Here is a 20,728-nt window from a genome sequence, read left to right on the forward strand (position 1 = left end):
GACTTGCCTCAGTAGACCCCTAAATGTGCTTTATAATTTTATTTTGCACTTCATCTTCAGGACTTCGAAGAAATGAAAGCCTCATTTATTTTAATGAACTGCAAAAAAGTACTAGGAAGAGGAAATCTGTCACACAAATTCGGCAAATCATGTGACAGTGCTTTCCTTTTATTTTGGAAAGTTCTCTGCAGCATTATACAGAGAGCACTCCATAGCATACCACAGATGCCCTACTCTGCACCCTGAAATGTATGAATTAAGCAAAATGTAGGTGCAATGTAGAATATATACTGTAGTGTCATGTGGAGAGTGTTTCAAATTATGTAACTGTTTTACTTGCTGAAAGATTTGGAATGCTTTTCAGCAAGATTTCCAATCTAGGCACACCTAGCTTGTGATCAGTAATGAAGGATAAAAATAACTTTTCTTTCTCCTATTATCAGGATGCTGGCAATTTTAGAAGGTCAGTTTGGTGCTATGGCACAGATAGATACAGTGACTATTGCCAGTGGTACTATGGTACTATTGCAAATGATTGCTTTTACATCTGCCTGGTGTCAGCTTCATGAAAAGAATTATTGGCTTAATGATTGTTTTTGCATTGTGTACACAGCTAATCTTTCTTCTGAGACCATATTCATCACAGCACCTCCTGGAGCAGTGCCTAACTCTGTAACGGCTGTCTTTTCAGTTTTAGGTAAGGCAAATTCTTAGAGTAATGTATGTATAAACTAATGTGACAAGTCGATCAAACTGCCATATTTCATACGCTTCTCACTGATGGCATTCAGATTGTTCCATAGTATATGTATGAATTTCATATCGAGGATATTTTGAAGGAATCACTCTACTACCACTTCTACATGATCTTAAAACAATGAACTAAATTTTTTTACAGTTACAGTGCCTACTATAAAAAGTATGAAAACTTTGAAGACATTCTTTTCTATTTAGTAAAGCAGTGAAAAAAGCACCAGAAATCATTTTTTTCGGTTTTTGGGCACAGAAAGAAAAATTCTGATTGGCTATCATGGTTATTGAATTTAGCATATTGCTCTGAAATTACTGCAGTGTTTCCCATTGTAGGGTAAATGTACCAATAGTAGTACATTGCTCGCTAAGTAGTACCAAGAGCACTTTCAAACTGGTTTGCTCCAAAACTGCCATTAAAATGCTTATGCATTAATGAAGTGTTTTTTTGCGTTTTTTAAAGGACATGTGACTCAAAAACTGCACCATAAACACTCAGCTGGGGCATTTTTTGATGTGGTTCCTGTTCATTTCAAAGGAGAGGAGCATTTTTTGGGGTGATTTATTTATTTTGTTTTAACTCCCAAACATGCTCCAAAAATGCTGTAAGTAGGATTTTTTTATACCGCAATGGAGGCACACCGCCCCAGTGTGAACACTTTTTTTTTCTTTTTAATGCAGAACCGCTTGAAAAACTCCTAAGTCTGAAAGCTGCCTAATACTGAGTTATAGATAAAAACATTTTTGCTAAATAGTTAACTTACTGTGTTCCATCTTTTGCCTAGTTGTCATTATAATTTTATTATGTCATTATAGTTAACATAATATGTTCATTCTAGTGAATCTGCAACTGCAAGCACTAGATGGAGCATGGGTATTTTTACCATGGACCACAGTCCTCTAGCTCTATGGCTCTAAAGGCTGTTTTTAAAATAAGGACAGAAGGGAGTACTTTTACTACTTTAGGGATTAAAGGAAAAGCTCTGCAAGGATTCAGGTGGCAGGCTTGGCTGACGGGCAAGGCATTTTTTTAGGCAGGAACGTAGGGGGTCTATTGTTGCTAGGGTGGTCTATTGCTGTTGAGAGGGATCTTATATCACTGGGGGCTCAATTGTTGCTTGGAGGTGGGAAGGGGTAGGAAACCAGGAGTGACTCAGAAGTGGAGAGTACATGCACCTATTTTCTGAGAATAAAAAGCCCTGCTGACAGGTAAAACATCTTGCAAAGATTCCATTTCAAATTCTGAATGACAGGGGGACCATGGTCCATGGGAAGCTAACTTCTTTACTTGAAGAATCCCATGCTATGTTTTTGAAGGTTTGGGACCTCTGGATATCCTATAATGCTCACATGAATATAGACCAGACTTTGCTCTCAGTTTGATGCTATTTATTCTGCCCTTTTGCACCTTGACCACTGGTTCACATGGGATCACCCCTTGACTCTCACCACCTCCCTGCTTCTGCCCATCCCAGACAAGCATTCACCGTTTTTTTATGCTTTTCTCCAATCACTTTTCAACTTTTCTGTACTGGTATTGTGTTCTGGAATAATCTTTTAATGACTGCACCTCCATGCACTATTCTGTGCTGAACTTATGTTCTCCTATGTATTCTGCAAAAATTAAAAATAAATCCAATAAATGATTTGTGAAACAAATTCTGAATGCCATAATTACTGTGGACAAAATTGCATACATAACTAAACTGCAGTGGCTCAAAAACAAGCCTGGGTTATTTTTTAAATATACAAGACTAAAAATGATTACGTTCATTAAAAAAATGTGTACCTTTTGTATAAAACAATCCTGTATGTTCCCCTTCCTCCTAAACTATTAAACCAAAATTCTGCCCAGATTTAGGGACAAAAAACAAAAAAAGCTCCAGGCCCATGAACTGAGAGTCTAAAAACGGTTTAATATTGATGTTTGTTCATCAGGACAATGCAAAACAGCCAACATGTTTTGGGGGCCAAGAAGTATGCCCCTTCTTCAAGGCTCAGATATTGCCTAGATTTGGGAGGATGCAAAATGACAGAACTGCCACAATTAATTTGTTTAAAAAATGAAACAAAGTGATGCATTGCCCAGGAGTAAAACAGCAGCAACACGCTGGCCATTCAATTCATTGATTTGGCACTTTCTTTGGCTTTTGTACACGTGGCTTCCAAGCTTTGGGTCATCTGGTTTAAGGTGCACCCTGTTTTGTGTTGGAGAGTGGCCTCAGCAGTATGTTGATTTTGTTTGACCTCCTCAAACCAGGATCCATTGATCGGTCAAATCCAGTGCTTCATTTAGCCATATTCCAGATAGGGGCTTAGTTATTGCTTTTGTCTATCAATAACAAAGGCACTAAATATATCATATACACTCCTTTATTTTCTATGTTCTCAGGAGATCTAATAGGTTCTGCACTTCAGGGAACTGACCAGCTACTATCCCTCCCATCTGGCTGTGGGGAGCAGACTATGGCCAAGTTTGCTCTCAATATCTATGTAAAGGATTACCTGGAGAGTACAAATCAAATGACAGAGGACATCAAGAAGCTGGCAGATGACTACATGAAACATGGTGAGTAAGAGATAATTAGCCATTCAGATAGTAGAAAAAAAATCATTGTCAGTAGGGCATGTAATGCTATGATCTTTCTCTTTGTGTAACTCAACATGTAACTAAACTCTCCTATTCTGTAATAAACCAGACTGAATGTAATCTAGAAGCTTTATTAACAAAATGGGGTGGGTGAAGCTATTGGGAAAAACAAATAAAAAATATGTATAATCAATGTATGAAATGTACAAACACAATGAAATGACTAGGCTGTAGATGACAATAAGTCCATGCTCACCAGCAATGCTGCCTGTAAGGAATGTAAGTTCAGTCTATAGCCTTTTCTGCAGAGAATTATGGCTGATTCCTTTCCTTCAGTTATTAAAGCAGTATTAAAACTCAAAATAAAAAATGTAATATATTACTAATCATTAAATGTAGTGGGTGCATTTGATTTCTTTTCTTAGGCTTTCCCCATGTCATGGGACCCCCTTACTCAAGAAGAGTCTGTTTGCCGTATATGCTTCCTTTGTCCGATACCAGCACGATCCCTCAGGTCCCTTAGTCCACCCAGTCACTCGTCAACAGTGTTGGTCATCTTACTTTAAAACAGTAATTAGTTAAGTTACAAATTACTTCTCCCAAAAAGTAATTGCATTAGTAACTCGGTTACTACATTGGAAAAGTAATTAGTTACTCAGCAAAGTAACTGTGACTTTTTTTAATATTCTATAGACGGGACTAGCGATGGAAGTGAATGTTGCTGCCTCCATCGGCGATATTGACACCTCGCGAGTCCAGTCGCCTGGTTAAGGATTTAAAGCGGAACCCCTACGCCAAAAAAACCTTGTGGGGGTCCCCCCAAGGTCCATAGCAGACCCTTATCCGAGCATGCAGCCCGGCCAGTCAGGAAAGGGGGTGGGGACAAGCGAGCGACCCCCCCTACTGAACCGTACCAGGCCGCGTGCCCTCAACATGGGGGGGTGCTTTGGGGAAGGGGGAGCCCTGTGGCCCCCCACCCCAAAGCACCTTGTCCCCATGTTGACAAGACCCCCGAAGTCAGAAGAAAACCCCCGGACGGCGGCGGTGACAAAGGAGAAAGCCGGGCTCCTCCGATAGTAAAAGAGCTAGTGGTGAAAGAGCAGAAGATAGCGGAGGAGCCGGGCGAGAAGACCCCCGACATCGGAAGAAGACCCCCGGAGCTGTCTAATAAAGTACTTTAAAAACCCGTGTTGTGTTTTTTATTAACACTTTTTTCCCCAGGTGAATGGGTAGGGGGCAGGAATCTGGGGGCCCCCTTATTAAAATGGGCTCCCAGATTCTGATAAGCCCCCCGCCCGCAGACCCCGACAACCAATGGCCAGGGTTGTCAGGAAGAGGCCCTTGTCCAGGGCCCCCCTTCCCCAAACCACCTCCCCCCATGTTGAGGGCACGCGGCCTGGTACGGTTCAGGAGCGGGGGGTGCTCGCTCGTCCCCACCCCCTTTACTGACTGGCCAGGCTGTGTGCTCGGATAAGGGTCTGCTATGGACCTTGGGGGGACCCCCATGTCATTTTCAGCATAGGGGTTCCCCTTTAAATCTATACCAAGCGACGGGGCTCGCGAGGTGTCAATCTCGCCGATGAAGGCGGCGACATTTACTTCGCTAGTCCCGTCTATAGAATATTTTAATAAAAAGTCACAGTTACTTTGAGTAACTAATTACTTTTCCAATGTAACTGAGTTACTAATGTAATTACTTTTTGGGAGAAGTAATTTGTAACTTAACTAATTACTTTTTTAACGTAAGATGACCAACACTGTTTATGACTATAGTGTACCCATCTTCTGGTGGCTCCTTCCAGCAGGATAATGCACCATGTCACAATGCTCAGATCATCTCAAATTGGTTTCTTGGACATGACAGTGCACTGTACTCCAATGGCCTCCACAGTCACCAGATCTCAATCCAATAGAGCACCTTTGGGATATGGTGGAACGGGAGATTCATGGATATGCAGCTGAAAAATATGCAGCAACTGCGTGATGCTATCATGTCACTATGGACCAAAATCTCTGAGGAATGTTTCCAACACCTTGTTGAATCTTTGCCATGAAGAATTAGGGCAGTTCTGAAGGCAAAAGGGGTCCAACACTTGTACTAGCAAGGGGTACCTAATAAAGTGGCCGGTGAGTGTATAATTTCAGTGAAACAATACAATAATTAGGTAAGACCAGACCGTCCAAATGAAAGTAATGGACTTTTGGGAAACATCTAACAGAACACCACTGACAAACCAGGCAACTAGTACTGCTCATGCTCAATAGTAAAGACCAGAAATTACAACCCGATCAACGATCATCTGGATCAAAGTGTAACTATTGATGGACGTTGTTGTACCCCCTGGAACCTTTCAATATACTGGGACAGCATCACACAATGAATTATTATCCCAAATTAAACGGATTTAACATAACAAACTACCAGTTACATTTACTACCTGCCGACTGCACTATAGCCATGAGGAGAGGAAAAGAGCTGATAACTGGCTTCTCTAAAAGGACAATCAATGTCCTGATTATCAGTGTGGTCCAAACACTGCCCACTGACAAACACTGCCCACTGCCTACTGACTGCTGCCAATGTGTGCCCACCAGTGCTGCCAATTAGTGCCCGTCAGTGCCACCTAATCACTGCCGTCTATCAGTGCCCCCCAGTGCTGCCTCATCAGTGCCCATCAGTACAGTCTATTAGTGCCCATCTGTGTAGCTTATCAGTGGCCATCAGTGCAGTATCATCAGTGCATATCAGTGAAGGAGAAAAATTACTGGTTTCCAATATTTTATAACAAACAATGAAAACGTTTATTTTTTCTAAATGTTCAAATTTTTTAGCAAAATATAAAAAATAAACAGTGCTGACTAAATACCACCAAAAGAAAGCTCTATTTTCATGAAAAAATTATGCACATTTCATTTTTGTACAGTGTTGCATGACCACGCAATTGTCATTCAAAGCGCGACAGTGCTAAGCTGAAAATTGGCCAGGTCAGGCAGGTGGTAAAATTGTCCAATAAGCAGGTAGTTAAAAAAAATAACTATTACTAAAGAAAACAACAGTACATTATGTTTGATACAGACAGTCAAGTGCTCTGTATCTCCCCTAAATCAGTTGGGTTCCAACAATAACCTTCAATTCCATTAATCCTAATAAGTAAAGACCCCCCCCCCCACCTGAGCCCTAAAACTTAATCTCAGCATCAATGGCTACCAGCACCAAAAGCAACTGATCCATCTGTCAATGTACATTTTGATAATATGACCAGGATTATGTAAAATCACCTCATCTTATAAAATTGAAATGTATGGTACCCAGTCTGTTTGACAGGTCTATGCACCAGGTCTGTATGCTATAGGCTCCTATAGTGTTGAGACTTCTGAGTTCTACTATTTGCAAGTCTCTTGGTGGATATCCGCTCCCTGGGCAAAAAAAATAGGCTTTTTATAACAGCTTACCTGTAGAATCCTTTTCTTTGAAGTTCATCACGGGACACAGAGCCATAGTAATTACTATGTGGGTTATAGGCCACCTTCAGGTGATGGACATTGGCACACCCTAAACAGGAAGTTGCCTCCCTATACAACCCCTTCCACTACTGAGAGTATCTCCGTTTTTGTAGCAAAGCAATACACGCGTATACCAGAAAGAGGGGAGGGATCGCTGTGTACCGTGATGTACTTCAAAGAAAAGGATTTTACAGGTAAGCTGTTATAAAAATCCTATTTTCTTAACCCTACATCATGGGACACAGAGCCATAATAAATACTACGTGGGATGTCCCAGAGCAATGCCAACTGAGGGGAGGGAGAGACGCAACAAAAGTTGGGCAACATGAGATCAGAGGACTTATACTTATATAAGACATATGCCTTCCAGACTCTCTGATATGTGATTCTGGAGGCCGGCTTCCTTGCATCAACCAAGGTAGATATCACTGAGCACGACAGCCCACGTTTCTTCTGAATGTGGGACTCAATAGCCAAACAGGTTAATTTAGTGTTTGTAAGGTAGGATGGAATAACGACCTTGCGAGAGAAGGTCTGGACATGGTGGTAAGGTCCATGGGACCCCTACCGCCATCCTTATAATCTCTGTATACCAAGATCTTGTGGGCAACGCTGGGGGCCACAAGAATCACCAACTTCCTCTCCTGCATGATCCTGCAAAGAAGTCGTGGATGCAGGCAGAATAGGAGGGAATGCATAAATCAGTGAGAACTGATTCCATGGGAACAGCAAGGCATCTGTTCCGCATGCTAGTGGATCCTTTGTTCTTGACACAAAAATGTTGATTTCTTTGCTGAACCTGTACGCAAACAGAGCTATGTCTGGGATCCCCCATCTTTGACATATTGACATTAAGATATCAGGGTGATGGAACCATTCTCCCGGGAACAACTGCTGGCAACTCAAGTACATTTTTTTCTGCCCAAGATAGGATATGATTCACCTCTCTCTAGGCCGCACAACTTTTTGTCCCCCCTTGGTGATTGATATAGGCCATTGCTGTGGCATTGTATTGGTTCCTGACAGAAAAATTCCGTAAACTGAACGTTCAGGCCCTCAGGACCAAGTGCTCTGCCCAAATCTCTAGAATGTTAATGGGCAAGGTAATTTCTTATCTGGACCACTTCTCTTGGACAGTTGCCTCTTCCAGAACTGGTTGGCATATGTTGTTACCACTTCCCAGGTAACTGTAGGAAGGATTTTCCCCTTTGCAGATTTTTGGTTATTAACCATAAACTGAGGCTCCGGTGCACCTTTGGAGTCAGACACATTGGGAAATCTAGAGCTTGAACCCTTTTGTTCCAAGCTGATAGGATACTGTTTTGCAGCAGTCTGGAATGAAACTGAGCATAAGGAATGGCCTCAAATTAAGCCACCATCTTTCCAAACAACCTCAGGCAAAGCTGAATAGAAGAATTCATCTTGCTTCGACCACCTGAATCAGTTCCTTTATGGCGTTGATCTTTGCCTGAGGCAAGAATACCATTTTCTAGGTGTATGTATGATCAGACCCAAGTATTTGAGCCTTCTTCATGGTTTTAAGGAAGAGTTCTCTAGGTTGATAATCCAACCTAGGCATTACAGGTAGTTGAATGTGTTGACCATACTTTGGTCTAAGCAGGCTACTAACTGGTCTATCAAGAGCAGATCGTCTAGGTAAACTATAATTGTTATACCTTGGGGCCTTAATCTTTCTAGAGGAGGGGCCAGAACCTTTGTAAACATTCAAGGTGCAGTAGATAGACTGAAAATGAAGATTTTCTACCTTGAAAAGTAAATATTACTGGTGAGCGGTGAAATAGGCACATGGAGGTATGCATCCTTGATGTCAATTGATGCCAGAAGTTCTTCTCCTTGTAGGATGGAGACAACTGAATGGATTGACTCCATGCAAAAAAAAAGAGTGGATATTCAGGAGCCGAATTCAATTTTTGAGATCCAGAATGTCCATTCTGTTTTGGCACCGTGAAAAAAGGTTTGAACAAAACCCCAAATCCTGCTCTTACATGGGGACCACCATGATCACTTTTTACCAAAAGATGGTCCAATGCTTAAAAGAAAGACTTATTTTTCTCTAGATCCTTAGGAACGTTTGATCTGAGAAAATGAGGAGACGGGAACTCTTGGAACTCCAGTTTGTACCCTGGAGCTATTGAGGAAGTCCCCCATCTGTCTGGACACTCTTCCTGCCAGACCCTTGAGAACTACAGAAGTATTCCCCCTACTCGAGCGAGCAGAGGTGCCTCCTCACAAGGAGGCTTTAGTATTTTGTAGGTTTCCTCCCCCAAGACTTCTTTTGTCTCTGGGGTTTACCTCTTGAACTTGCCGGCAGAGGCCATCGTGTCTGCCTGGAGGCTGATGCCCCTGGCACAGGAGAAGAAGCTTGTTAAAATTAAATCCGTTTACTCCTTTTCTTAAATGGCAAAGGGGTACGTTTTCCACTAGAATTTCTTTGACTGTATTACCCAAATCATCCCCAAACAGCCGTTTCACAGCAAAAAGGTAGACTAGCCAGGAGCTTCTTGCTTCCCCCTATCCAGGAAGAGGGGGAGAGCTTTGTCCAGGTGGGGGGGTGTTTCGTGGAAGAAAATCCCCCCCCCAAATGTTACCGGAGGTCAGAGCTGCTCGACCGGAGGGAAGCCCTTCTGTGACACAGCGTGATCTTTGAGGAAAGCATGACAAGGTACATGCTCTATACAGCCCTCAGTAGTGACTCTTATGCCGCGTACACACGATCAAGCAATCCAGTGGAAAAGTCCGGCGGGCTCAAGTCCACCGGACAATCCGCCCGTGTGTGGGCTCCAGCGGAATTTTTTTAACCCAAAAGTCCGACGGACTAAGGAAGTCGTTTTGCACCAAAATATGTCCGCTGGACTCGCAGTCCAGCGGACAATACGGCCGTGTGTGTGCTAGTCCGCCATACTTTTGAAATGAACGGACTTTTCCAGCATGGAGAAAAGTCCGCTCATTTTGAGCGTGGCTCCAGGTAGCCGGGACCAGCGAAGGAGGCGTCGCTGGCCCCGTCACCTGGTATGGAGTTAGAGGGGAAGCCCTGCGCCGAAAAAACCCCTAGGTCCATATCAGGCCCTTCTCTGAGCACACAGCCCGGCCAGTCAGGAAAGGGGGTGGAGACCAGCGAGCGCCCCCCCTCCCCGAGCCGTACCAGGCCACGTGCCCTCAACATGGGGGGGTGCTTTGGAGAAGGGGGGGCCGCGCAGCCCCCCACCCCAAAGCATCTTGTCCCCATGTTGATGAGGACAAGGGCCTCTTCCCGACAACCCTGGCCGTTGGTTGTCGGGGTTTGCGGGCAGGGGGCTTATCAGAATCCGGGAGCTCCCTTTAATAAGGGGGCCCCCGAATACCGGCCCCCCACCCTATGTGAATGAGTATGGGGTACAATGTACCCCTACCCATTCACCTGTGAAAAAAATTGTTTATTGCACAGCTCCGGGGGTCTTCTTCAATCTTCGGGGGTCTTCTCGCCAGACTTCTGCTCTTTTGCTAGCTCTTTCACTAGTGGAGGAGCCCGGCTTTCTTCTTTGTTTGGCCGCCCTCTTCTTCCGACTTCGGGGGTCTTGTCCCCCTGTTCAGGGGTCTTGTCCCCCTCTTCGGTTCTTCTTGCCGGGCCTCTGCGCCTTCTTCTAGCTCTTTTACAAGCAGTGGCTGTCTTCTCTCCTTCTCGTCTTCTCTTCTTGAGCTGTTGCCTCGTCGCCGTCTCTGGCCACAATGACGGGCATGCGGCGTGCAGCGACTTATATAGGGACATTGCCGGATGATGTCCCCGCCCATTATGATGCCACAGTCCCAGAGGATGCTGGCTGGCTCGTGCGCGATGGTACGGCAAATTTAAAGGGACGTACATGTACGCCCATTTGCCTGTCTGTGCCTTTCTGCCGACGTGCACTGGTCCGGAAGTGATTAAAGACGTTTCATAAGAAAATTAAAAAATTCCTTATAAACCCCCACTTATATTTCCCGTCGCAGGGTTTTTTGTGGTAAAAACCAACAGACCCAATCTTCCACCCTCACGGTGGGCTCCATTACAAAACCTTCAGGAACTGGGGACCCTCTGGGAACCCACACTCCTGGACTCATAAAGCGGCCTGCCAGTAAAAACTTCATGGCTGAAAACACCAAAGCTCTGGATCCTGGGGTCCAGCTCTCTAAAAAGGGAAGCGTTATGGGTTAAACCTTGTTTCTTCTGCCACGAAGCCCGGGTACCATTCAATTCGGCTTGAAAAGCCACTTTAAATTGATCAGGCTGCATAGCTGGCCCCAGCAAGGATTGCTCCAGTGGAGCTCAGCAAGCACATCTTTACTCGTGACTAGGGATGAGCTTCGTGTTCGACTCGAACATCAGCTGTTCGCCCGTTCGGCGAATACCGAACGTTATGGGCCATTCGCGGCCCACAATGCACTGCGCCATCGCAGTGCATTGCTGGCTCATGATTGGCCAAACATGCACTGTGACCCCGCATGCTTGGCCAATCACAGCGCCGGCAGTGAGGATGCCTGTGGCCAATCATAGCTCAGGCTGTGTAGCACACGCCCCACACTATATAAGGCCGCCAGCGCGGCGGCCTTGTGTAGTGTGTTGGCGTCTGTAGGAGTTAGTGGGTGTTCTGTGTACCTTCAACACAGTATACACCGTTTGCTATCGGCCGATTTTGCGTTCTTGCTCTTCTGTAGTGCAGTATACACCATTATATCCACATATATAGCTAGCTATCTTGCTCTTTTTAAATAGAGCTTGCAGTCAGTTGTAGGAGATTGTGCGTGCTGTCTGCGCGCCCTGACCGCAGAATACACCGTTATATCCACCTATATAGCTAGCTATATTAGTCTTTTTAAATAGAGCTTGCAGTCAGCTGTAGGAGATTGTGCGTGCTGTCTGCGTGCCCTGACCGCAGAATATACCGCTATATCCACCTATATAGCTAGCTATATTGGTCTTTTTAAATAGAGCTTGCAGTCAGCTGTAGGAGATTGTGCGTGCTGTCTGTGTGCCCTGACCGCAGAATACACTGTTATATCCACCTATATAGCTCGCTATATTGCTCTTTTTAAATAGAGCTTGAAGTCAGCTGTGGGAGATTGTGCGTGCTGTCTGCGTGCCCTGACCGCAGAATACACCGCTATATCCACCTATATAGCTAGCTATATTGCTCTTTTTAAATAGACCTTGCAGTCAGCTGTAGGAGATTGTGCGTTCTGTCTGCGTGCCCTGACCGCAGAATACACTGTTATATCCACCTATATAGCTCGCTATATTGCTCTTTTTAAATAGAGCTTGAAGTCAGCTGTAGGAGATTGTGCGTGCTGTCTGCGTGCCCTGACCGCAGAATACACCGTTATATCCACCTATATAGCTAGCTATCTTGCTCTTTTTAAATAGAGCTTGCAGTCAGCTGCAGGAGATTGTGCGTGCTGTCTGTGTGCCCTGACCTCCGTATACACCGTTATATCCACCTACATAGCTCTTCTCTAATTGAGCCATCTGCCATCTGCAGGAGTTAGTGGGTGTTGTGTGCTTCCAGCACAATATACACTACCCAATTGCTGGTTTTCCCATCTCCCTTCAGGCCATTACCATTTCTGGAAGGCCAGCAAGGAGAGGCAGACAGGCGCGAGCCAATAAAAGATGGCAAGCAGGCTCTGTGTCTAGAGACAACAGTGCTGGTCGTGGACATGGTGCATCGTCCTCATCAGCACGTGGTCATGGGACACGCTTGTCCTTCTTTTCGGCAGCTGGACATGTTGAGCCGCAACATGCCGAAGACTTGGTAGACCAAGCCCTCTTCATCCTCCTCACCCTCTCTCACCCAGGCTCAGGGTACTAGCAAAGCAGCTGCCAACGCATCGTCTTCCCTCCTCTCAATGTCATCATCAGTGACTCCTTCCCTAGACCCACCAGGTCCTCCTGAGGAGTCTCCTGAACTCTTTGAGCACAGTGTTGGGTACATGCTCCAGGAGGATGCCCAGTGTTTTGTAGGCTCTGATGATGATACTCAGCTAGAGGAAGGCAGTAGCGTGAGCGCAGAGAGAGGGGATGCTCAAGAAGGACAGCAATCTGGCAGTCATGTTCCACAAGCTGCAGCATACTGCCAGGTTTGCTCCAGCGATGAAGAGGGAGGGGATGATGAGGGCACTGACTCCATGTGGGTGCCTGGTAGGAGAGAGGAGGAGAAGGAGGAGGAGGCACGTGTCCAATGAGGCAGGATGCCCTCCGGGGGCCAGCTTAGGGGCAGCACACCGACTGAATCACCCCGCAGAGCTCCGCCTGTGCAGCGTGCTGCCTCTGCGCGTTATTCTAAAAGTTCTTTGGTGTGGGCCTTTTTTGAGACGAGTGCATCAGATCGCACCGCTGCTATTTGCAACATATGTCTCAAGCGTATCTTGCATGGCCAAAACATCAGCCGCTTGGGCATCACATGCTTGACTAGACATATTTGGACCTGCCATGCAGCTCGTTGGCAAGCGTACCTCAAAGACCCACACCAAAGAACAAAGCGGACCTCTCCTTGCTCCTCATCAGCTGGGATCTCCAAACCCACTAGACCTTCAGTCCTCTCTGAAACCTGCTCTGAGAGGAATGAAGGTGTAGAATTAGGTGTGTCACAGCCAAGTGCTTCCGGGCACTCTGCTAGCAGTACACCCACGTCCGATTATAGCAGGCAAATGTCCCTGCCCCAGCTGCTGGACCGCCTAAAGAAGTTCACTCCCAGCCATCTACATGCCCAGCGGTTGAATGCTAGCTTGGCTAAATTGCTAGCACTTCAACTGCTGCCTTTTCAGTTGGTAGACTCGGCCCCCTTCCGTGAGTTTGTACAATGTGCGGTTCCTCAGTGGCAGGTCCCCAAACGCCACTTTTTCTCACAGAAGGCTATTCCGGCTCTCTACCGGCATGTGGAAGGCAATGTCCTTGCCTCGCTGGACAGGGCGATCAGTGGTAAGGTGCATATTACCACTGACTCATGGTCCAGCAGGCATGGACAGGGACGTTACCTGTCTTTCACGGCCCATTGGGTCACTCTTCTGGCAGCTGGGAAGGATGCAGGTGAAGGTGCAGTAGTGTTGGAGGTTGTTCCGCCACCACGCCTCCAAAATGCTACTATTGGTTGTGACACACCTCTCTCCTCCACCCCCTCCTCTTCTTCTTCCTCCATGGCCTCTTCCAGTGCTCTGTCCTCAGAACCAGCGGGGCTCCATAGGCGTTCCAGGGGCTACGCAAGTACACAGGCAAAACGATGCCATGCCATGCTTACGCTGGTTTGTTTGGGGGACAGGAGCCACAGTGGGGAAGATGTTTTGTCAGCTCTGCAGGGGCAAGCCGAGAGGTGGTTGACGCCATGCCAGCTTAAGCCAGGAATGGTGGTTTGTGACAATGGCACCAACCTCCTCTCCGCCCTCCAACAGGGACAACTGACCCATGTGCCCTGTGTGGCTCATGTCCTTAACCTGGTGGTGCAGCGGTTCTTGGGCAGGTACCTGGGCTTACAGGATGTCCTGAAGCAGGCCAGGAAAGTCTGTGTGCATTTCCGCCGATCATTTAATGCCTGTGCTCGGCTGGCTGAGCTCCAAAAGGAGTTGAACCTGCCCAAGAGCCGCCTTATATGTGACATGCCCACCAGGTGGAACTCAACGTTGGCCATGCTGCAGCCGCTGCACGCGCAGCAGAGAGCCATCAATGAGTACCTGTGCGACTACGGCACCAGGACAGGGTCAGGGGAGCTAGTTTTTTTCTCACCACGCCAGTGGGGCATGATCAGGGATGCATGCACTGTCCTGTCACCGTTTGGGGAGGCTTCAAGGATGGTGAGCAGTGACAGTGCATGCATCAGTGACACTGTACCTCTTGTCCACCTCTTGGAGCATACGCTGCGTGGAATAATGGACAGGGAACTTGAGGCAGAACAGAGGCAGGAAGAGGAGGACTTCCTTGCCTTTCAAGGCCCCCTTTATCCAGACAGTGTTCCTGCTGTGCCACCCATCACACAGGAAGAGGATGAGGAGGAGGAGGATGATTGTGTCAGCATGGAGGTGGAGGCTGGCACTCAGCATCAGCAGCAGTCTTGTAGGGATGATTTACAGTCCCAAGAAACCCGTGGACTTGTACGTGGCTGGGAGGAGCTAGCTGCGGATCATGTTGTCCTTAGTGACCCAGAGGACTCCGGACCGAATGCCTCAGCTAACCTACGCTGCATGGCCTCCCTGATCCTGCAAAGCCTGCGAAAGGATCCTCGTATTCTTCGGATCAAGGAGAGGGACCATTACTGGCTGGCCACTCTCCTTGATCCACGGTACAAGGGTAAGGTTGCCGACCTTATCTTGCCGTCACAGAGGGAGCAGAGGATGAGACATCTCCGGGAGGCCTTACAGAAAGGTCTGTGCAACGCGTTCCCAGAGACTGGGAGGTTACAAACTCCTGGTCCTAGACAACATGTTGCTGAGGCATCGGTCAGAAGGAGCGGTGGAGAAGGTGGCCGTCTGACCGGTGCGTTCAGACAATTTTTTAGTCCGCAGCCCCAAGGTATGATCGGTTCCAGCAACCATCGCCAGCGTCTAATTTACATGGTGCAGGAATACCTAGGGACAAGGTCAGACTTGGACACCTTCCCCACCGAAAATCCTCTGGCTTACTGGGTCTTGAGGATGGATCACTGGCCAGAGCTTGCACAGTATGCAATTGAGCTACTGGCCTGTCCTGCATCCAGCGTTCTTTCGGAACGCACCTTCAGTGCTGCTGGTGGCTTTGTTACCGATCACAGGGTGCGCCTGTCCACCGACTCAGTTGATCGACTGACCTTCATCAAGATGAATCAGTCTTGGATCACCCACAGCTACCAAGCACCTGAAGCTGATGTAACCGAATAATTTTTTTTTAAATATTGTGATATTCAAGACTGCCTATGGCTGATGCTGAGTGACTGTCCTGTTATGTTGATTGTCTATCCTCTTCCTCCTCCACTGATATGTTGGAAGAACATTTTTGGTTCTGGGTGATGCCACCAGCCCAATTTTTCAGCCCCTGTTTAACAGGGGAATTTAATTACAATTTTTGATGCAATGCTTTGCAGCAGGGCTCATTCCTGTACCACAACTAGAATATATGGGAGAGGTTGCAGTGTCGTGGCACCAGCACCAGTGCCTAAGGCCCAATTTTTCAGCCCCTGTTTAACAGGGGCGTTTAATTACAATTTTTGATGCAATGCTTTGTAGCAGGGCTTATTCCTGCACCACAACTAGAGTATATGGGAGAGGTTGCAGTGTCGTGGCACCAGCACCAGTGCCTAAGGCCCAATTTTTCAGCCCCTGTTTAACAGGGGCATTTAATTACAATTTTTGATACAATGCTTTGCAGCCGGGCTCATTCCTGCACTACAACTAGAGTATATGGGAGAGGTTGCAGTGTCGTGGCACCAGCACCAGTGCCTAAGGCCCAATTTTTCAGCCACAGGGGCATGTAATTACAATTCTTGATATAATATTTCACAGCAGGGCCCGTTCCTGTGCCCACCCAGAGTAACTGTGAGGACTTATAGTGTTGTGGCACCAGCACCACAACCACCAAAGGCCCAATTTTTCTACCACTGTTCAACAATGGCATGTAATTACAATTCTTGATATAATCGTTCACAGCAGGGAGCTCCAGCGCCCACCAAGAGTCACTTTGAGAGTTTACAATGTTGTGGCAACACTAACACCTTGTTCCGCCATTTCTGCAGAGCATATAGGGCAGGCCCCTACTTTCAAACATCCAACTTACAAACGTCTCCTACTTGCAAACGGAAGGAGACAACAGCAAGTGAGATGAAAAAAGACGGACGGCAAAACAAATTATACAGGGGTGAAAATTACAAACAGATTCTACTTTACACAACAAACCTACACAGTCCCTGTCTTGTTTGCACCGCCTGTATACTGCTGTTCTGAGTATATAGGGCCTCGAGGCCACTCGCATTTCCTTTTTTTAATATGGGTACGGGGTTCCCCTTAATATCCGTACAAGACCCAAAGGGGCTGGTAATGGGCAGGGAGGGCTACCCATGCCATTTTTCTCAATGATTTTCAACCATATTGCAGGAACCAGATATAACATTAAAACCGCAAGCAGTTTTAAATGACGTTATTTCCGTTAAATGTCATTTTGTGCAGGGACTGTTCTAAACACGGGGAAACACGTGCCACTTCACAGGCATACTATAGACACCCCCCAGGCACGATATTTAAAGGAATATTTCACTTTTTTTTTTTCACTTTAATCGTCATTAAAATCAGTGCTCCCGCTAAAACGGTCATTTTTAAAAACATTTAAGGCATTGACCCATGTCCCCTGGGGCAGGAGCCAGGTCCTCAAACCCTTTTTAAGACAATATCTTGCATATTAGCCATTAAAATTAGCACTTTTAATTTCGAACGTTCGAGTCCCATAGACTTCAATGGGGTTCTAAAGTTCGTACGAATTTGCGGTTCGTTCGAAAGTTCTGGTGCGAACCGAACCGAGGGGTGTTCGGGTCATCCCTACTTGTGACCAACAGCTTGGACACTGGCGAAAAAACTGAGGTACTCCCAGTTGTGGGAGGGGTTATATTGGGAGGCAACATCTTGTTTAGGGTGTGCGAGTGTCCTTTTTTTTTTTTACGGAAAAGTTGTCCTGCCTGGGGACCTTCTGTTTTATGTGAATGTGTTTTGTTCTACCATAGACACCTCAAACAGCTGTTTTTGGGGCACACTCACTTTCTGTTTGTGATCCTTAGCTGAAAGTCCTGACACCATTTTTATTAATATTGGATAGAGTGGAGAATACATTAGTGAAATGTCAGCTATTCAGTCCAGCTTGCTGTTTCATTTGAGTTTGACGCTCTTCTCCTATTAGGTTATGAGAGACAGCTGAACTTTCTTAGAGAAGATTTTTCATTCAGTGCATTTGGGAAGAGTGATGAAGATGGCAGTGCCTGGTAAGGTCATGAAGTTCCATCGTGCAAAGTTTGCCACACTCATAGGAAATCATTTGCACAGGGTGACCTTATTTAATTATCATTTCTTTTTCTGTTTTCTCAGGCTGACGGCAGCTGTCATGAAGTCTTTTCATGCAGCGTCTCGTTTTATCTCCGTGGATAAGAAATATATTGAGGGGGCCGGAAAATGGCTGAAGAAGAACCAGCTCCCAAGTGGATGTTTTGCAAATAGGGGGAAACTCTTCAGGACGACTTTACAGGTACACCAGTATATTTAATACAATAGAGCAGTGCAAACTCCCTTTTAACCCTAGATGTTCCAGCTCCTGCCACCAGTCCCCCCGCTCCCCCCTCAGTGTGAGAGTGGGCGGTGGATCTTCTCCCCGCACCCACTGTCACTTTTTGAAAAGAGCACAGCTATGCAGGGCTCAGCTCACACAGCTGTGTCATTCATTTACAGTTTCATGTGAATGAATGAACTACAAGTACCACCATCCACCGTGGCTGTTGGCTTGTAGTTCTGAATGAACTGCAAGGGCGCTGATGAGCACTTTCATAGTTTATTCACAAGCCCTGCAGCTTTCACACAGATGGCCTGTATGGAAGTATGGGCAGAAAGTTTTTTTTTTTTTCTGCAGAAATATGGGCATTTATTATTTTTTTTCTGGAAAGGCGAACTCATCCTTTAAAGTGTATTTAAATCCAGGAATGAATATGTACTTTTTTCTTTTTTTCTTCTTTGATTTAACCTAGCAAACCCGCCAGCAACACACTTCATATGTTGCCAACCTGGGACTAGAAGTGTGTTAGAATTACAGAACACCTCCTCCTCACTTCATCTTTAAAACTTGGGGGGTGGTGTTCTGTAGTCTACAAAGACATCTGAGAACAATGCCAACTGATTACAGAACAGCAGAGGCAGAATGTACAGAAAGGTTACCACCTTAAAGGATTTCTGTCACTTATTAAACAGATACAACAAAATTTGTTCAGTGGTATATTTAACAGACAAAATTGGAGCAAATAATTGTTCAATTGGGTTCACATACACTTTACACACCAGTAAACCAAATGCAGTTATGCTATATTGGGTGTCTGGATGTACTTAGTGATTGTAAACCCTTACCTATACCCAATTAAGTAATTAGTCTCAGGAGATGCACAAAGATTAAACAAATTCTCCTTCATACGTTTTATCTGTTTATTTGCAGCCATTTGTCCTGTACATCCTTGTACAACTGAAAAGGATTTTTCACAGATTCACTAAGCAGGGGGTGGGGTACAAGAGCTCAGAGAGCTTATTGGAGGGACACAGGAACAGCACTGTGGCTCTCAGTCACAAGCTATGTGCTGAAGATCCCTCCCCGTCACCTTTTTAGCTTTTGGTGTCAGGAAAACATATCAGAAGTGACCCAAACTGACAGTAGAACTACTAAATGGCAGAGTGAGAAATGACACTTTGCTTTGGTGGGAGGCAAGTAAACACTATTGAAATCTGTTCTTTGTTTGGTATTAATGCAGGGGCATAGATGGGGGGGTCAGAGGGGTTCAAACCCCTCCCCCAGAGCATCCTGGCAAATGCACAGACAGTGTCCCTGCTGTTTAGCCTCTGCATCAGCACAGTAGAAGCAATCAGAGTTTCGGAGTGCAGCAGCAAGCCCCTTTTCTATTGTGCCCCAACCCCTCAGTTTAATAAGGGGTCCCTCTGAAAAGCATGAAATTACTGCAAGGTCTTAGATGCCGGCAATTGACAGTGCACAGTTGGGGAACTCCTAGACTCCTCCTCAAGGTATCATATGACACAGCTGAAAGGAGACTGGGGATGCAGAAGTTGTCCTACTTCTGTGCCATGCTGAATCTGAGGTCTGGTAAGGGGGAGGCATCAATTTTCTGTTTTGAACAAAGGAATAAAGGTGTAAAAAAATACTGCGCTGTGAAAAGATGTGTTCTACCCAGCTGCCAACACTACTGAAGACTACACAGTAACATACAAAAATTAAAACAAAAAGTGTGGCGCTTAGGTGGCAACAAACCACATGAACCAGTAAGGCACTAATTCAAGCAAAGAAAATTACATACACTTCAAAAAAAAGAAAATATGTGTAAATTCCGTTGTATATCAAGAGATCTTACTCCCAGGTGGAAGAGTGCATGAACCTCATGCACACAAAAGGTTAAGGTAAATAAAATTAATTTAACATATACAGTCCATCAAGTGAACGTCTATCAGTCCTTGAAATGTGTAATATCAATCACAATTCCAAACTTGAGGTGACGTGAAAAAAGGTGAAATTCAGCTTCTGATGTGTAGAATAATACCACCACCACCGTGATAAAGAAGGGGAGAGGAGGCTTACCAAATGACGTGGACTCAGAGGAAGGCTTACGCCTCTCGAGTCATATGGGCCTGTAGGTTAGCAAACCAGATAATCATACATCTAATATGTAATCTCCCGCAAGTCTTCAGGTCATGAAATCATCCGTAGCGATCCTCCTATAGTGCTCATCCCACGAAAATAGGGGGCTCAGGTATCAAAGACCATGGAAGTAGAAAACTAGCATAGCCTGATACCGTTTTAACATCTAATTTATTAAAAAATAATAATAAAATTACACTCACATTTGGTTCAATCATAATAACATAGCCAGAAAGTAGCGATGTCTGTAAGGGGGTCCACCCGACGCGTTTCAACTAAACAGCCGTCCTCTGGGGTCAAGTGTATGTCATTACGGTTATTAAGGTTTGAAGTGTATGTAATTTTCTTTGCTTGAATTAGTGCCTTACTGGTTCATGTGGTTTGTTGCCACCTAAGCGCCACACTTATTTGTTTTAATTTTCTGTTTTGGGAAGGAGGAAGTGAGAACTCCAGCCTGGGGGAGTTTCTTTTGTTGGGGGGTTAAGGAAAGTGGCATGGGTTTGCTTTTG

The 20,728-nt window shown here is 45.6% G+C and overlaps 1 protein-coding gene across 1 annotated transcript in view; it reads left to right on the plus strand.

Moving 5' to 3' along the window:
• The window catches only part of LOC143930667 (alpha-2-macroglobulin-like protein 1), a 210,419-nt gene that overhangs the window by 144,663 nt on the left and 45,028 nt on the right, over window positions 1–20,728 (plus strand). The window contains exons 23-26 of the mRNA XM_077455170.1: window positions 614–697; window positions 3,143–3,319; window positions 17,721–17,802; window positions 17,906–18,062. Of these exons, the coding sequence (XP_077311296.1) occupies window positions 614–697; window positions 3,143–3,319; window positions 17,721–17,802; window positions 17,906–18,062 (500 nt within the window). The remainder of the gene's footprint in view (window positions 1–613; window positions 698–3,142; window positions 3,320–17,720; window positions 17,803–17,905; window positions 18,063–20,728) is intronic.

The sequence above is a fragment of the Lithobates pipiens genome, unplaced genomic scaffold, assembly GCF_037356315.1.
Source record: "Lithobates pipiens isolate NorthernLeopardFrog02 unplaced genomic scaffold, aLitPip1_a1.2 Scaffold_25, whole genome shotgun sequence".
Classification (NCBI taxonomy): Eukaryota; Metazoa; Chordata; class Amphibia; order Anura; family Ranidae; genus Lithobates; species Lithobates pipiens.